General features: G+C 37.4%; 1 protein-coding gene across 1 annotated transcript in view; it reads left to right on the top strand.

The window, feature by feature from the left end:
* Positions 1 to 18,469, top strand: part of LOC110159331 (adhesion G protein-coupled receptor L3-like) — a 400,279-nt gene that overhangs the window by 361,923 nt on the left and 19,887 nt on the right. The window contains exons 17-18 of the mRNA XM_055156115.1: positions 2,438 to 2,504; positions 8,670 to 8,761. Of these exons, the coding sequence (XP_055012090.1) occupies positions 2,438 to 2,504; positions 8,670 to 8,761 (159 nt within the window). The remainder of the gene's footprint in view (positions 1 to 2,437; positions 2,505 to 8,669; positions 8,762 to 18,469) is intronic.

Genomic DNA, 18,469 nt, shown 5'->3' with positions numbered 1-18,469 from the left:
CAGCTATGGTTTTTCGCCTGATTCAAGTTACTTATTCCTCAGTGCCCTAGCATCTGCAGTCCTTGTGCCCTCTGCTGGTGCTTTTATCTTAAGGGTAGATTACCTTTTGAAATTTTTTGAAACCAGTACTGGACTTTGCTTTCAAAACGTGGACAAATACAAAAAAAAAGAAATTATGATCCTTCATTTTATTAAATACAAATTTATTTGAGGAGGGGAAAATTTACTTTTGTCATTTGTGTGTTCAGTGTTCTCCCATGACCCGCCAGGCATCTATTTCATTTTATTTTTATTTCTTTTTTATTCTAAAATGTTTTGGCATCTGTAGTACCTGAGGGGTAATGGTTCCTTTTACTGGTTCTCAGTTCTATTTACATGTAAACTAGTTTTGCTTCCACCATGAAGGCTAATGTAGGATCAGTTTTATTCCCTTTAAGTGTAGCAATATTGAAACTAAATATTCCAAACATTTTTTACCCCAAAGCCTTTGAGAAAAAAAATGCTTAGTTCAAATTAAACGTAAATTTCTGTCTTCCCAAATGTCTCCATTAAATCCTTGTTTTACACTTCTTTACACCACAGCTCGTATAATGCACTTAGCCCTAAATGCTTGTAAGACGTGCTTAATCTTGCACCACTTCTCTGCTCGTCCTATTGCTCTGAGTGACAACAGCGCTTCTTGGACTGTAATTTTCTAGTGTCCAAAAATGGAGGCGCCCTTCTGCAGCCGTGGCGGAGATTAACAGATTAATAATTCAGCCACGCGTCATGAATCATGTTTTTGTTCGGTTTCATTTTCTGTGGGCCCTTTTCAAAGGAGCAGTGTCGTGTTTTGAGGTCCTCTATTGTTGGCTCTAATCACAATATTTGGTTCTGGCTCTTGTTTGGATACAGGGTGAAAGGACGGACTTATTACTACATGGACTGAAATTGGAGTTCACAAAAGCGCAGAGTTTTCATTGCATGTTTTGCTCAAGGTCAATACAATTCTTTTGAGACGTTTAAATGGTTTAACTTGTCTATAATATGTGAAATGGGTTTTGAGGAAAAAATCCGTGGTATTAATAATATACGTATATAGTGTAGGAACTTCCTTTGTGCACTGCATGCCGTTATTCAAAACCCCAGCCTTGAGTTCTCCACTAAAATTAATATTTGTCATCAAAAGCAGCAATGTTTTATAGGAGTGTAACAATATCCAAGTGTCACAATACGATATTGACGGCAAGATATTTATTGCGATATCGTGGGAAAGGTCACGATTTGGTGGGGAGGCTCACGATTAGTGATGTAACAATAACCAAATCTCTCGGTACAATATTTTCACGATAAACATCTCACAGTACAATATTTATTGCGATATTTTGTGGAGGCTAAAACTGAATAGGCTACTTTTTCCCCCTTAAAATGCTTTGACAAGACTTAATCCAAAGAACTAAGACTTAAAAGTGCTTAGAACATGTAGTCTGCACTGAAATGGAGCAAAGGATCATGGTCTATGTAGTTTCCTCTGTCTTTTTTTAACTACCGCTGCACCATAACTCTTAATTTAAGCAAAGAGACTTGTAATTCGATATATTGTGATGGTCCACGATATTATTGAAAGAACTTTGATATTTTATTATCGTTACATCCCTAATGTTTTAGGATTATTCTTTACATATTAGAATTGGTAACTTCAACTAAAGCTTTAATGATCGACTGTAACTGTAACTGTTTTCTGGTTGGATAATTGCAACATGCTTGTCTCCACGGAGATGTCCTTGCTTTTCTGTAATGTCCCACAGTATGGCATTAAATATCTCAATGGATGCAAGCCACTTTAGGACTTGTCAAAATGCATTTATTTTTCTTTTACTATTAAAAAAATATATTTGCAATTGAACAAATCCAAGATATATCCATTTAATGTTACACTGTGGGACATTCTAGGCAAAACAATGGAATCTCTGTAGCAACAAGCAGTTGGCGAAAAGTCCCATAGTGCACTTTTTAATTGTTTTGAAGAGAGCATGACCATTTACTCTGAGAAGCTCTCCGGTTAGATTCCTTTTATTGTAGCTATGGGCTTGAATACACTGTGTCAGATATGAGTTATGCTATCCAGCGTTTGCACAAATCCCTTAATCCCAATTTCCTACCTTCAGCCAATCCAAATATACCTTAAATCAGAGCAGTGTCCGCCTAAGGACCCATTTCCTCTTCCTGTTTTTATACAGTTTAGCCTAGAGAGCTCCATTATTATTGCTGTCATAGAAGCACAACGCGCCCCTCCTATGCCACTAAATTCTCCCTGTCGCTCATAACTCTTCTGGGCCCCTGGTGGCGACCCGTGCCTTTTCCAACTATGTCACTACAGCCTTGTACTTGATGTATTTCCTGTGAGTTTAAATTTCCTCTTCTCTCTCTTTCTCTATTCCTCTCTCTTCTACTGCAGTTGCTGGCTGCGGTTGGACACCTACTTCATCTGGAGTTTCATCGGACCGGCAACCTTGATTATTATGGTAAGTGGACATTCACACACATACAGTTTATATGTTGAATTTCCATGTTTTTGGGTGACTTTACATTGACTTGACCTGATTTTATCCAAACCTTAAAGGAACTGTATATTGAGGTTTGAGTTTAAAATTCTATAAACTTGATATAACTGTGTTCCCAGATACGAGGTAGGCATGTTCAAATCAAATATCGCTTTCACTGTTTCATTCAAAAAACACTGAATATGAGGGCCATGAGTCTCTCTTTTGGGTTGCCAATTTCATCACTGAAAATCAGTTGTTTTAAACCTAAAAGGACTCTCTGGCTTGTTCCAAATAGTTTAAATGAAGAGTCTTCAACCTTTTTCCTCTGGTGAGCTACTTTTACAAAACGAAAATGCCAGAGAGCTACTCATTTATCGATCACAAGAAATTGAGTAAATACAAGATGTTGGAGCACAACACAAGATCTACTGCCTTAGATGTCTGTGAAACATAAACCATTATTTATTTATTAGGGCGCAAAGTCAGGCATCTAAATCAGACATTTACAGTGTTAATAGGCTTTTAATAAATTACATTTTAGTTATTCAGCGCAATACATTTGATTCAGAAATCCCTTGGTGACCTACTTGGAAGAAGATGAAATGCTTCTGGTAACTCACGAGCTATAGGTTGGAGACCCCTGGTTTAGATCATACGTTCTAGCCCCTAACCCCTTTATCTCTGGAGCTACGTCAGAGAGGTCAACCATAAGAGTCTTAGGGAGGTAGGGTAAGGAGCTTCAGCTGTGTTTGGAGAGTCCGACTGTCCTAAACAGCAGTGGGAACAATGAAGAAGTCATATCAACCTACAGCTGTTTAAGAAAAAATCTACAACACCCACAAAACGGACTACAATAAGCTCTCCTCATTCTCCTCCTCTGCACTGATTTTACTGAGAATTTCAACGTGACAGTTTACTTAAATATTCGGAGTATTTGCACATGAGAGAAGGTGCTGCTGTTGAATGAAAAAAGCTTTGCCATAAACCCCACAGACTGTACGATCTGTGAGTATGAAAAGCTTAAACACGAACCACCTCCAATAATAAGATATTCGCCCATGCACAGAACAGAGTAAATATATTCTCCAGACTCACTATCAGCTGCAGTCTCTACTCTGTCCTCTGTCAGAACAAATATTCCACCAAATCCTGTCCTTTAGTCCATCTGCAGTGGAGCGTAGAGCGGCTCGGGCTCCATCAGCGGAGTTTATGAAAATGAGCCATGTGGGCTTTAAGTTTTGTTTCTATAAACGTAAACAATGTGCGTAGATCTTCCCTTATGTGATTATGTAGTCTGCAGATAAAGCAGGTGAAGCGTGAAGTGCTGTGAGCTTTTCTTTTCATTCCTATATAAAGTTGGGTTTCTCCAGATACAGTGCTTGTATTGTATAATGTCTCTGGCAATGAAACTTTCAACGCATTAGAAACTCTTTGTGCAGAGATCAGTCATGTTTGAAAACCTTTGGGGGAAAATTCACACTATATTGTGGGATGCCTCATAGCTCCTTACCGCTGGTTAGGAAGCAGTAAAGGAGCTACGAAAGGAAGCACGCATGGCTCCTTTTCCTAACTCCTTCCTCCTACAGTCTTTACCATGGCAGACGGTGACACACATTCGGTTTTGGCATAAGGAGCTGGGAGCTTCGTGACCAATTTGAAGAATTCATAATGAGCCTCTCTGATCTGAATCCTCACATAAGCCCCAGCACCTTTGTCCAATCACTAATCAGTGCTTCTGCCATAACTGCGCTGCCTACATACAGCTCCTTTAATCATAAGTGATACGTACTTATTCAGGCTTTTCATTTTAAGTAAATCAAGCCACATTTTAACTTAAAATCTTAGGTGGAGGATTCTTTCACCTAAGAGGATTCACTGTTATTGCTTTGCCTGGAATGTTCCATCGTATAGCACCCCCACTGGAAACTGGTTGGCTCTTGATGTGAGGTCTCTATGAAGTGTGTATACAGACTTTAGTCCCCATAAATACTGTTATAAATGTCATAAATACTTGACCACCTATCCATCGCCCCTCAAAAAGTTACATAGTTCAGTTTTAAATCTTGTTGTTGATCTAATAAGAAAGCATTTACGTAATCAGGACTTGATTTTTGTCCTCATAAGGAAGGCCAGTCTGTACGAATCAAGTCTGTATACAGATGTTAGTCTCCATAAATGCTGTCATAAATCTCATAAATACTTGATCACCTACTCATCCCCCTTGAAAAGTTACATAGTTCAGTTTTCTCCTGTTTACAACTCCATCCTCAAACCCAAATCAAAACAAACAAAGAAAACAATAGGGATAGTCAGATCAGGGCCAGAGGTGTGAAAACATTCATTATGTGCCTGAATGATTATGCTAATAAAATCCCACACTCAGTGCAGTCCATTAGACCTAGCTAACAAAAACTGTAAACAAGTAGGTGTGTTAGTTTCAGAGTAGTTTCCCTGTAGTCAGCCGGTTTCACTTCGTGGAAACCGTCTGACCGTACAACATTAGGATTCATTCGCTCAATGGTAGATGGGTACTTTTTTATTTAACCAACTGCTGATATTTGGTTGTGACATATGGAATGTGCCGTTAATGGGGCTAACTGGTATATTAAGCTTTTAGGAAATCCCGTAGGAAGAAGGGCAATAATGTCTTTCCCCTTGATCAAATTCAACAAACATTCTCTTTGTTCCAGCTTTAAATCCTCGATCTCGGGAATCATTGCCAACACAGAATGTCTGGCTTCGTCTACATCCATCTTGACTGCTTTGTTTACTGTTGTGCTGTATCACAAAAGGGACCCAGACAGGAGCTTGAGTTGATGTCATGGCTTCACAGTTCTTCGCTGATTGGCCGGTGCACAGTCTACACCTTCCGGGGTTCTTGCAAACCATCTAGTCCGATTCCTGACCTAGTCGCAGGAGAGAAATGAAATTTAGGCACTAGGTGGCACCAGACTGGCTAATTAGCTCGTCCCTTCAGGCAGATATGTGGGGCGGCAGTTGCTCAGTTGGTAGAGCATTCGCCCACTGATCCAAAGGTTGGCGGTTTGAATCCAGCTCTCGACATAAATATCACAGGTTGAGCGGTCAGATCCACTGACCCACAGGTTGGCTGGTGTGATTCCAGCTCCCACAGATGAATGCTGTCGTTGTGTCCTTGGGCAAGACACTTAACCCACCTTGCCCACAGTGTCTGCGTACACTGGTGTGTGAATGTGTGTGTGAATGGGTGAGTGGTTCCTTGTTGTAAAGCGCTATAGAAAAATGTGACCATTTACCATTTAACATATGGAAGGAAGTGTCCATCAGCATTTTGACCAGAACTGAAGAAGCAGCTTGGATGAGCTGCGAAACGCATTCAACCAAATAAACTTTTATCCAGTTGACAAATTGAATTTCTCCTTTGCCATAGTTCACTTTTAAATTTTGTTAATGATCTAATAAGAAAGAATTTACATCTTCAGGACTTGATTATTGTCCCCATAAGGAAGGCAGATCTCTATGAATCAAGTCTATATACAGATTTAATCTCCACAGTCTGATAAATACCTGCCCACTTACCCCTCTCTCCTCAAAAAGTTACATAATTCAGATTTAAATCTTGTTGATGATCTAATAAGGAAGCATTTATGTCATGGGGACCTGATTTTTGTCCCCATAAGTAAAGCAGGTCTCTATGAATCGAGTGTGTACACAGATTTGAGTCCCCACAATGTCATAAATACGCACCCGAGTACCCCCCACCCTATCTAGCACGTACTCACTTTTGCTCATTAACCCGTATTAGCCTCCGGGTCGTCTGCTTAAATGCTCCGTCGAGATTCCCCTCCGTTGCTAACACCTTTCCATGCTACCTCCGGGCACAGCAAAACGAATGAGGGCCTCGATGAAAATATGGCAGTTTGTCACCCCAAGTCGTGGTCACTGGCCGGGAACGTTTTTGGTCAGGGTTGGAAGGTTGAAAAGATAGACTCCACTCAGTATGCAGCGTGGAGTAATCCGCATTATGATTGATTTTGTTCCAGCTCTACTACTTTTTTCTTTTTTCATTTGGCCAGCTTTTTGGTGCAAGGCAATATGCAAAACGGACACGCGCTGACATACTTTCCTGCAACTAGGACGAGCTTAATTTTGTATTATTTATTGATTTGCGTCAAGGAGTTTAAGAACAAAAACTATTTTCAAGGATATCTACTTGTAAACATCTCGCTTTAGGAATAGTTTGAATTGCTTGGATCTTGCATTATGGATTACAGGATTATTTACTGGAGCCCCCAAACTCTTCAAACAAGTCTTTTTAGTGGCAAGTAGCGAGCAGCAGTTGGCTAAATCTGAACATGCATAATGCAGTTTCACGCTCCACTTTTTGTATCTACAATGGTTTTCTGTGAGGCTCATGAGTCACTAGTTCTCAATGCTTCCACTATGCAAGTCATGACTTTGTAGAAAGAAGAGGATTTTTTGAAGATTTTACCTTAAACAACCTTAAAACCATTGGCTAGACAAAAGGGATTTGTATTAATAATGAAAGCATTACCTTAAAGCCACAGCAACTTTGAAAAACTTTGTCATACTCTTAAGTAGGCTTGCTCCTTTCCCATAAACCTGACTCTAAATTGGCCTCCTCTTGCTTGTTCCATGGAAATGTTGCTACTTAGGCTATAAACATCTACATAAAGCATAAAACATATGGAGAATGTGCCAAAGTATGGTTTAAACTTTTTTTTTATTTTTGTGGAATGATGCTGGTGACACTTAAAATGGACTTTTTGGGGTGAAACACTGTACTAAAATTGGATTCAAGTATTTTTGCCAAAGTGTGGCATGATCATAGACTGTATAAAGAAGTGGACAAAGGGAGTGTGACAACACCCATAGCATAGCCAGGCTGGCACCACCTAGTGCCTCCACTCAATTTCATTTCTCTCCAATGACTAGGTCAAGAATCGGAATACATTAGATGGTTTGCAAGAACGCTGGAAGTTGTAGACAGCGCACCAGCCAATCAGCGAAGAGCTGTGAAGCCATGACGTCAAACTCAAGCGCCTGTCTGGGTCCCTTTTGTGGTACAGCACAACAGTAAACAAAGCAGCTGAGATGAATGTAGATGAAGCTATACATTCTGTGTTGGCAACAATTCCCGAGATCAAGGATTTAAAGCCGGAACAAGGAGAATGTTTGATGAATTTTGTCAAGGGGAAAGATGTTATTGCCCTTCTTCCTACGGGATTTGGTGCATTACATACATCACAACCAAACAACAGCGACTGATTAAATAAAAGAAGTACCCAGCTACCGTCGAGCGAATGAATCCTAATGCTTTGAGGTCGGACGGTTTCCACGAAATGAAACCGGCTGATGAATCAGGCCACACATAGCGTCCAGCTCCAGGCAAATGAGGCTCACAATTCTAGCAGGTTAAGGGGTGACAATTCTCCAGAGTAAAGACAACTGGAGCCAGAGTCGCTGGAGCTGGAAGCACCCCATGAAGACTTCCTATTTGGAACAAGACAGCTAGTATGTTAACTATGTCCATTTAGATATACAGTCTGTGGGTGTAATATTGTCTTAAATTAATTAAATATCAGACTCTTTACATTCAAAATTTTAGAGTTAGTCTAAACAAACAAAAAACTTTGAAAATTACTTTCATCAACTTTGAGAATGGGCCAGATATGAAAAGAGCCTTGGCAGAACATTTTACTTGTTTTGTGTAGTTCGTATATTGCACTTTGAGTCATCGCTGTTCTAAAACTTTTTATAGATCATTGCAGTTTCTAAAATCTCTTACCTTTTTAACACACTTACTTTTGGAACGGCCAAACCAGGCACATTTGCTGTTCCCACAAGGTGCTAAACTTACCCCCATTGTTTCTAATAGAAGGAACACAGTTGTATCTTTTTCTGGCCAGATTTCTTCACCAAACTTTTTGAAACCTGCAGACAATCACAGGAACATTGGCTTGCCTATCTTGCTGTTTCTTCCAAGTGTGAGCTGCTCCTGTTTTGTGCATCACCATAGACATAGCATAGGATTTTTTGTGCTCTGGTTGGCAAAGTGGGAATCCAAGTCCAGCAAAGTGCCTTGATTTAAAATGAATGGATTTGAACAATACACGCCTCATCTGTGTTTTCTTTTTTTTTCAGCTCAACGTGATCTTCCTGGGCATCGCTCTCTACAAAATGTTCCATCACACGGCCATCTTGAAACCAGACTCCGGCTGCCTGGACAACATCAAGTAAGAGCACTCGGATTGTGCGAGTATCCATTAAAGCAGGACTGAAATAGCAGGGCCCTCATGCACTTTATGTTACCGATGGAAAATATGTTTCGCATAGACAGCAAAAGGTTCTGCCACTTCAATAGCAGAAATAGGATCCAGTTTTCAATTCAGCTTTTGAATATGCTTTGGGTAACGTTGACAAATGAAAGACAAAATGTTTTGGCAGTAATATTAAAAAAAATAAAATAAAATCATAATGCAACAGTCTAAACAAAACCACAATATGTTCTTTTTTAATTGTAATCAAACTGAAATAATTAAAGCTACACAATTTTAAAAAATAAATAAACTGGATAGCAGAATTTTAGAAACGATGACAAATTTTGAACTAGTATCTCCAAATAGTACTGGCAAATGTGTTATTAAAATTTTGGCTTAAAACTATTTATTTTAGATGCAACAAAGGTGTTTTTAAATAAATGTGGCATAAACTAAAGCATTGTGCAAAAGTTTCACTGAGGTGTGAAAAAAGCTGTTAACTTTGAGAGCTTTGTTAAATACAGGCCTATTGTAGTTTTTAGCAAAAGGGGTGAAAATGGACAAGGACAAAATGATGTACTTTCAGGTTCTAAGAAAAATAAGGCTTACAAGATAAAAACTAATAACTTTTCTTTCATTTAAAGGTCAACTTTATTAGATTCTACTATGTTATAACTTTTTTTGAACATACAACATTCTCAAGATATTAAAAGTGCTTATCTTCATGATTGCTTTACCTAGAATGTTCCACAGCATGGCATTAAACATATATATCTTACATTTATACAGTTCTAGGTGTTTTATTGTATCTAAAGTACTTTGTAAGACCGGTCTGTAACTTACCCTGGTGGTGTCACCTGCTTGTCTCCACGGGGATAGATATGATTATTGCCATACTGTGGGACATTTCAGGCCAAGCAATAACATTCCCATGACAACAAGCTTTAAACCATGTTATAATGTTGTTACCTCTTCAAAAACATACCCGTTTCATTCACACGTTTGAGTAACCCTTTATGTTTACGTCTCTGCTCTGTTCCACCTTGTGATGTCATGAAGTGGTTAGTTTCAAGTAAATACCTTTAACCTTTAGTTCAGCAGAGATCAGCAATTCCAGTGCTGATATGATCCAAATGATTTTAGTGAAGGTGTGTGGAGTTTAAAAACACAGTGGAGCACTTCCTGTATTACCACATGACATCACAAGGTGGAACAAAATGTTTTTTGTTTCAGGGTCTGTTTACCCGAGAACGCTTATGGGTAAAAACGACCAAATATTTTATCAGGAGTGCCTTTCGTTTAGAAGGTGACAGCATTTTTGGGGCTTAAAAACACAAAAATCTGAAAACACCCTCTAGTGTGGAAAAGTTGAATGCGCTCTGCCGTAGCATTTCTGTTTTCACTGCCTAAGGCGCAAAACTCTGGTCAGATCTGCGTACGTGATGTGATAGTGTATCACAGCGCCACCTAGTCGAATTCCACACACTTTTGCTTCACCGTATGCACGCAGATTTCCTTCCGAAAACACTCGTCTAAATGCAGAATAAAAAGTCAATATCCTCATATAAACGTAGCCTAAGATTTGCGAGTTAAACATGTGTGAATGAAACAAAACAAAACTCCAGGTATGTTTTTGATGAGGAAACACCATTAAAAAATATATTAGATAACAGTGCAAGATGAGCCCTTTAATGTCTTACACTGGACAAATGAATAAAATAAAATAAAGTGACAACAAAAACACATCCAGCGACAAGATACAAAAATGTCTGAGCTATTCTCCTTAGACTTTGTATCACCAGTGGCAGACATTGGTAGATGGGAGGGCAGGAGACAGTCTGGCACAGCCCTGCACCCCTGTTATCTGCCTGTCACTGCAGCTCTGATGAATATTCATTTTGTTTATGAGTTATGCACATTTCTCTCTGTTTATCTGTGCCTGTTTGCTCTCCGATAATACCAGCGCCTCGGGGACACTGCTCAACAAACTTCCCAACTGTTAATATGATTCTCTATTGGTGCAGTTAAGGTTTCGTGCACATTTATTAAAAGTCATTAGTCTTGTTTACAGGCAGGTTTGCTTGACTACAGAATAGGTTGTGCAGACTGTTGACTGAGCAAGGGCCTCGATAACTCTGCGGGTGATTCATTGTTTTGCAAAGAGGTCACCAAATTTAGAAAAAGTATTTCAGTTCATAACAATTGTGCCTGTGTGTTCCCACTTTGTAATAATAGAATCTAAAAAAATATAATAATGTGTCCCAGACAAATTATCTTCATTATGCAGTTAAACAATGAATGAATACCATAGAAAATGACCTGCGCTTCAGCTCAGTTTTAAAATGTAGTCGTCTTACCTATCCATTGGGTTCAAAGGGGTGAAAAAATTGCACCGTTGCCCCGGTAGACATTTTTACATCGTTTTTGAAATCAAGACATTTCATCTCCCATCCAAAAGCCATTTTCAATCTTGCATGGTCAAATGTCTTCAATATGGCCCCCAATAGGGACCAGTTGCTTATTGGATCTGGGTATACTCTGCCCCAGGATGTAATTCATGAACTACAATTGACTTAATGCTTACAAATGGTGACTCTCCACATAACAGTTCTTGTATTATTAGCTCAGTGTCAGTGTCATCCATCTTATTCATTTTTGTATCTTGTTCTATTTCATATTTATTTCGCGTTAGTGTTGATATATGTTCCAGAAAGTGACTGAAATCTATTACAGTCATCTTTTGTCAATTTCTTGACTTGCTAGCTGCTCACACTCTGCTCTGCTGTAGTATTTGCTCCCAAACAATAAGAGAAAGTGGAACCGCGGGCTGCTGAAAACAATGAGTGATCATCATTACATCTGACCTCATTCACATTACAGCCATTTAAGAAGCCTTACTTCACCACTATTGATCTGTGCTGCTTAAAGTGTTGCTATTGTGTACTATGGAGCATCCATCATTGGAGGCACTATCGCACGCTGATGGGCCTCATAGTGTTATTGTTTCATTCACAACACATTTGTTTTGAGTGCGATTTCAGAAAGCACTAATGTTGTCAAAATTTCAATCTCAATTTCGATGCTAAGGAGCTGACTCGATACTCACTACCAATTTTGATACCACAATGATGATTAAAAAAAAGTATTTTTTTAGACAATAGAATGTCATTAAACCTTTCTTTTAGATTACTATGCAGCCTTGTATCTGTGCAGTCCCTCAGTTGTCCAGGTAGGTTTCACAGTGGTCCATGGGCGTAAACTAGTTCATGTGATCTTATACTTTTTCTGGTACAGCTCAAGATCATTCAAGATTAAGATCATGTAATTTTAATATATTTCTTATCCTGTAAAGCACTTTGAATTGCTTTGTGTATGAATTGTGCTATACAAATAAACTTGCCTTGCCTAAAGCTATTCAGATAAAGTTAATTTCCGTCCTCTTGATGTGACTATTTTAGTATCGATAAATGTTCAAATGAGTTTTCAATATCGATTAGTATCTAATTTTTGATAACTCTGACAACACAAAAAGGCACTAAAATGTTCATTTTAGCCAGTTTCTTTTTGATAATGAATTGAGAAAGTGTTTTTAAATTAACTTTCAAGCAACTTTTTTTTTTTTTAATAACTTCAGTGATTGTTTTTCTCAATGTATTTTCACATTTGTGGCATATTTTTCCATCCAATTTAATGTGTGTATAATATGTCAAGGTGATTATCTAAATTCGTTAAACGTGTCTTTTTCAAACCTGAATATTTGATCATATCCATTAGCATGTTCTAAATACTAGTTCTGAACAATTAAAACAAAACTAATTGCAGTTAAGTTTCAACTTAAAATTTTTTTTCTTGAGTTTTCAAACCAAAACTTTTCAGGCAGCTTTGTGTTACCATGTTAACTGCTGAACAATCCACCACAGAAATACATCCAGACGTTCCCCAGCATGACGTCACTACAAAGTATTAACACAGCCGCTGCGATCGATTCTGTCTTTCTAAAGCCACTTCCAACATTTTGGCTTTGGTCCCTTTTGTACGATTATTTCATAAGGTTTTTCTCAGCGCTCACTGGCCGCCGTCTGCCCCCCTCCTCCCTTCACACTCATATAAAAAAACAATCTTCGCCTGGCGTGACAGAGCTTGCTTTTGCCTGGTCATGGAGCCCTGTACACTGTGTTATTCCATCATAAAATCCCCATAGGATTCAACACAGTCAGCTGTAGTTCAGAAGTGTACAAGGCAAAGTGCAGCTTAAGTCAATTCCAACAGACAGTCGAATTTGATTTTGGGGACATGATGCTTCTAACACAAAAATAATTCAATGTAATTTCTTGGCTATACGGTGTGACAAAAGTTAATCATATTGTTTTTCCCCTCATATCACTACAAAAAAATGGTCTTAAATCCAAAATTACAGATTTTTGTATTTATTAGAATTAAACGAATTGCACAGGCCTACAAAACTCCATTTAGAAACTATTCAGAAAGATGTGGGTAGAAAAGAATTGAAATAGAACGCAACAAAGATATATGATTTTTTTTTTTAGAAAATCTTACGTATTTGAAAAAGAAAAATATATAAAATGATCTTGAGCTGTATCAGAACAAATATAAGAGCAAATAGACAAAGTAAACGCTCATCGACCACTATGGAATCTACCTGGACAACTGAGGGATTACACAAATATAACACTGCATGGTAATATTAAAACAGTGTCCAAATCCAAATCCACTTTACTGCACATTTTACAAACAAAGCAGTTCCAAAGTGCTGCACAGAGATCGTAAAATGAAGACAACAAAAAGATAAACTGCTAAAATTTTGTCATACCTGTCCTAAAACAATAAAACCAGTAAAAGCAAAGTAAAAGCAAAAAACATAAAAATCATAAAATAGCAGTAAATAACTAAAATAAATCAAATATAGTAATTTAATGTTGAAATTTAATGTTGAAAACCACATTCTAATGTCTTAAGAAAGAGCATTTTTAATTATCATTGCAGTATCTGAATTGGTACTTCAATTGAGTATTAAGTCTATTCCTTAGTTTCAAAATAAAAAATGCACTATATATCGCACAATATATCGCAATTGTATGTAAATAGCAATATGAATATGAATAACTATATGAATTCCACAATGATCAAATCACAAAGGGTGCATTTACCATCAATTATTCTGTCCTTTTATTGAAAATGTTTAACCCTATAGTTGGATGTCTACACAAATGAAATGCATTTGATTCTTGTATTAGTTTAGCAGTTCATATTTTAGCTGTCTCTCAAATGTTAATGCTCCTGGATGTGTTTAAAATGTGCACTGTGAACTGAATCCTAATTCGATGACGTAAACATGGCCAATGTAATCTGCATCTGTTAATCAGCTGAAATAGATTAACCATATCCAATGAATAATCGCCAAATCTTGGTGGTGAAAAGACACGTCTGAAATGAAGTTGGGGCAGGACCAGGAAATGGCAAAAGAGATGTAACCAATAAAACTGCCTCCACTCTGCTACAGTAAGATGTTTTGTAAATTATTTATATAGAGAAATGTTCAAATATTTCTTTAGAGCTTCAAGTTGACCATCGTAAATCCAAATTAAAGTGGAGGTATTATGCAAAATCAACTTTTTTTGAGCTTACTGCCATGTTACGAAGAGGTTTTAGATGTCACCCATGCATATTTCAGTAACTTTGCAAACTCTCCTGGGCCCTATTCTTTCCAATGCTCAACACACAAACCTACGTCACCCATGCTCCAACTCGACAATTCTCCACAAATATACAAAAGCATGACACAAAACTCTACACAACAACTTGACAAACCTGAAGCAACGTGCAGTAGTTTCATTGCCGAAATGCACGCTGATTATAATATGATAGAGCTCTAAAAGGGGAGTGACTTCAAAAACTAAAGGGAAAGTTATAAAACATTTAATACGTTGTTTTCGGGAAATGTTGCATTTTCAAATAAAATTAAAGTTAACGTGGTGATTTAAATATGTTATGTTAGCAGTTAATACCTCATAGAAATAAAATACCCTTCTTTAATCTTTACTTTCATTGTTTATAAATGTCCTTGTCCTGAATAATTAATACAAATAATTATGCTATATACATCTGAAACAGAATTGAGTTAGTAACTGCTCAGTTGTCTAAGCAAACTTTAAACTTGTCCTCGTATCCTCCCCGTAAATTAACAATTATTCCTCCCTCTTCACCCTCTTTACACTGCACTCTCCTCTCAGCGCTAATCGTATGTTAATCTAAACTTCTAGCAGGAGATAAAGATATTCAGCGGCATCTCCTTTCTTCAATATTTCATTAGATCCTGTTTGTTTTTGATTACAGCCAACCAATCTAACCCAGAAAACACAACAACCAAGGATACAGAATAGATATCAAATGTGTTATAGCAGAACTAGCACTGGTCAGTATTCTTAAAGTAACAGTCAATCAATTTAACTACTGAACTGGCCTAAAGGTTACATCTATAGGCCAGTAGCTAAATAACAAATAACAATAATTTTAAAGTCCTCAACATTTCATCCATAATTCAAAAGAAACATGTGCCTGAGCAGTTGTTCTGATAGCAAAAATAATTTATTCCATAAGTCTTGCCACAAATATGTTTACAATTTGAGCTATTTTTACAGGTGCCCTAAATTTATAGGATTTACTAAAGTGTTTTATCGCTCAAATTTGACAAGAAAAGTAACATAGTGTGTCTTTAAAGCCGAACAACTATGCAAAATCCACTTTTCAGAGATTTTAACCATGTTGTAATTGTTTCCCGTTCTCATTTACACTTAGAGAGACATTTAGAGAGATTTGTGCATGTTGGAGAATGACTAAAGATTGCTCAAATTTTATGTTTTCTTAACTTGTTATACTCGTAGGTTTCAAGAGTGTTCCTTAGACAATTTGGTACAAATGAAAAAAATAAAAATCTGCTTTTCGCTGGCAGCTATCCATAGGAGGTGCCGCCAACTGCACGACTCTTTGTTGTGATGACATTTATGCCGATATCAGCTGACTTTTTTTCTTTTATTAAGTAATTTTAGATCAATATTGCGATTTAAAATATCCAAATAATAACATAATGACCCACAAGTGTCATAGGTTATGAATATAGCATACAAAAGCACATTTTGGCCCAGAATCTTAATTAGGCTTCACTGAATTTAACAAAACTATGAGGGCACACAAACCATTCCTCTTTATCCACCATTGCCTTGTCCACAGTAGATACATGACTTTGTTTGCGCTGCAGAAAATATTGAGTGTTTTAGTTCACAGTGTCATATGATTTATCACACCGGTCTCCCCATACCACGCTGACTCCGTGACCCCTCTGACTTCAAAACAGTTTCAGACAGCGATTGGAAAAATACACCGAAGTGTGCGTTTCTCGTCTGACGCAGCGTGAAGCCATTACACAACAAAGGCCAATACAAGCAACACAATCTTACAACAAAGAGGCCAGTGCAGCTGTATACACTACATTTGTCAAAAAGTATTAGAGGAATGCATCTCGTTTAGTTTTCATGTTGTTGAGTACAGTTGTCATTCCCCAGTATAGACATAAAAACACGTCTTGAGGTCAAAATAAGCGAGCATTTAGCATTTATGCTCCACGAACAAGGAAGTAACGCTGGTTAGCATGCTAGTTGTTGTTACAATTACCATGAAAACTCCGCTCTGGCCTCTGAAAGCTGTGACGTGTGTTTGTAAGCTCATTAAAGTGAATAATTAGGATGCTAAAAATGTGAAGAAAGCGAGAAATAAGTTTGGACTGCTGCAAACATCTTTTCAAGTTTTAAAAAAAAATAAGGTACAATATCAGTATTTCAGTTTAATTTCAAATACTTTGGGTCAACCTTTTCACACCAGTACAAAAAATATTTATATTACAATGTACTATCTCAACTAACAACAGAAATAACAGTAAAATTGGAAGGAACTCATGTATATTATGGACTAGGACTAAGCCAGGCCTACATAGGGACTAAAACTAAATTAAACTAAAACTGAAACTTCAATTTATTCTAGGGACTCATCCAAGACCACACCATACATTTACGAAAAAAGGTTTAAATAAAATCTAAGCCAAGACTAATGAGAACTATAGCAGGGCTGATTTTGACAAACAGACAGTTGCTCTTACAAGTTGAAGTTGAGTCTTTTTTATTTATTTATTTATTTATTTGGACCACTACTTTTATCTACTAACTGTACTCACAGCAAAGTACTTTCTTGGCTACTTTGCTTCCCTTTTGATCACTCACAAAGTAAATAAAAATAGCACGTCTTCTTTTGTTTTTCTCAAATATCCAGTTCCGATTGCATCAAGCTTCATCTGTGTTCCCATGATTTTATGTTCTGATTTAATTTGAATGTTTTCTTGCTTTGATTGTCTGTCTCTTTTATCTCTGTGTGTGTAACTTTTAACATCTGATTTTTTTGTTTTTCATTCCCCATTGTTTTGCCCTAGCTACCGGTATTATGATGGATGTGTTATTGTAGAGTGGCACCGGTAAGACCAAACATTTCTAGCTGTAGCCCAGTGTGGAGCAGATTTCATATTGTGTTTGATGTGTTTGCTTCCTTCCTTCACTGTGTGTAATGGAGAACACTGCAAACATTGGTTTATGACGCATTTAATGAGATATGACTTTTACTATTGCTACTGCATCTATTACGAAGGACTGCTCAGTACTTTCACGTGTCGAACCAATACACAAGCACTTCATGTAAATTCAGTTTGAACGTGTGTTTGATTTCCAATGCAGTTTGTAGTTTAGTCATGTATTTTCAGAACCTAGTAGTAGTATGTAGTATGAAGTAGTAAGTAGTAGCAGTGATGGTAGTGGTACTAAGTAGTAGTAGTGCTGGTGGTGGTACTAAGTATTAGTATGTAGTAGTAGTGGTAGTAGTAGTGGTACTAAATATTAGTATGTAGTAGTGGTATTAGTAGTAGTAGTAGTATGTTGTGTAGTAGTAGTAGTAGTATGTAGTAGTAGTAGTAGTAGTAGTAGTAGTAGTAGTAGTAGTAGTAGTAGTAGTAGTAGTAGTAGTAGTAGTAGTAGTAGTAGTAGTAGTAGTAGTAGTAGTAGTTAGTAGTAGTAGTAGTAGTAGTAGTAGTAGTAGTAGTAGTAGTAGTAGTAGTAGTAGTAGTAGTAGTAGTAGTAGTAGTAGTAGTAGTAGTAGTAGTAGTAGTAGTAGTAGTAGTAGTAGTAGTAGTAGTAGTAGTAGTAGTAGTAGTAGTAGTAGTAGTTAGTAGTAGTAGTAGTAGTAGTAGTAGTAGTAGTAGTAGTAGTAGTAGTAGTAGTAGTAGTAGTGTAGTAGTAGTAGTAGTAGTAGTAGTAGTAGTAGTAGTAGTAGTAGTAGTAGTAGTAGTAGTAGTAGTAGTAGTAGTAGCAGTCGTAGTAGTAGTAGTAGTTTAGTAGTAGTAGTAGTAGTAGTAGTAGTAGTATGTAGTAGTGGCAGTGGGTAGTAGTATGTAGTTGTAGTAATAGTAGTAGCAGCAGTTGTTCTAGTATGTGGTATGTAGTAGTAGTGGTCGTGGTAATAAGTAGTGGTAGTGGGTAGTAGTATGTAGTTGTAGGTAGTGGTAGTGGTAGTAAGAAGTAGTAAGTAGCTGTAGTAGTAGTAGTAGTAGTAGTAGCAGTAGTAGTAGTA

The sequence above is a fragment of the Boleophthalmus pectinirostris genome, unplaced genomic scaffold, assembly GCF_026225935.1.
Source record: "Boleophthalmus pectinirostris isolate CB_2022bp ecotype Guang Dong unplaced genomic scaffold, ASM2622593v1 HiC_scaffold_20, whole genome shotgun sequence".
Taxonomy (NCBI): Eukaryota; Metazoa; Chordata; class Actinopteri; order Gobiiformes; family Gobiidae; genus Boleophthalmus; species Boleophthalmus pectinirostris.
This window is presented reverse-complemented; position numbering and strand designations above follow the sequence as displayed.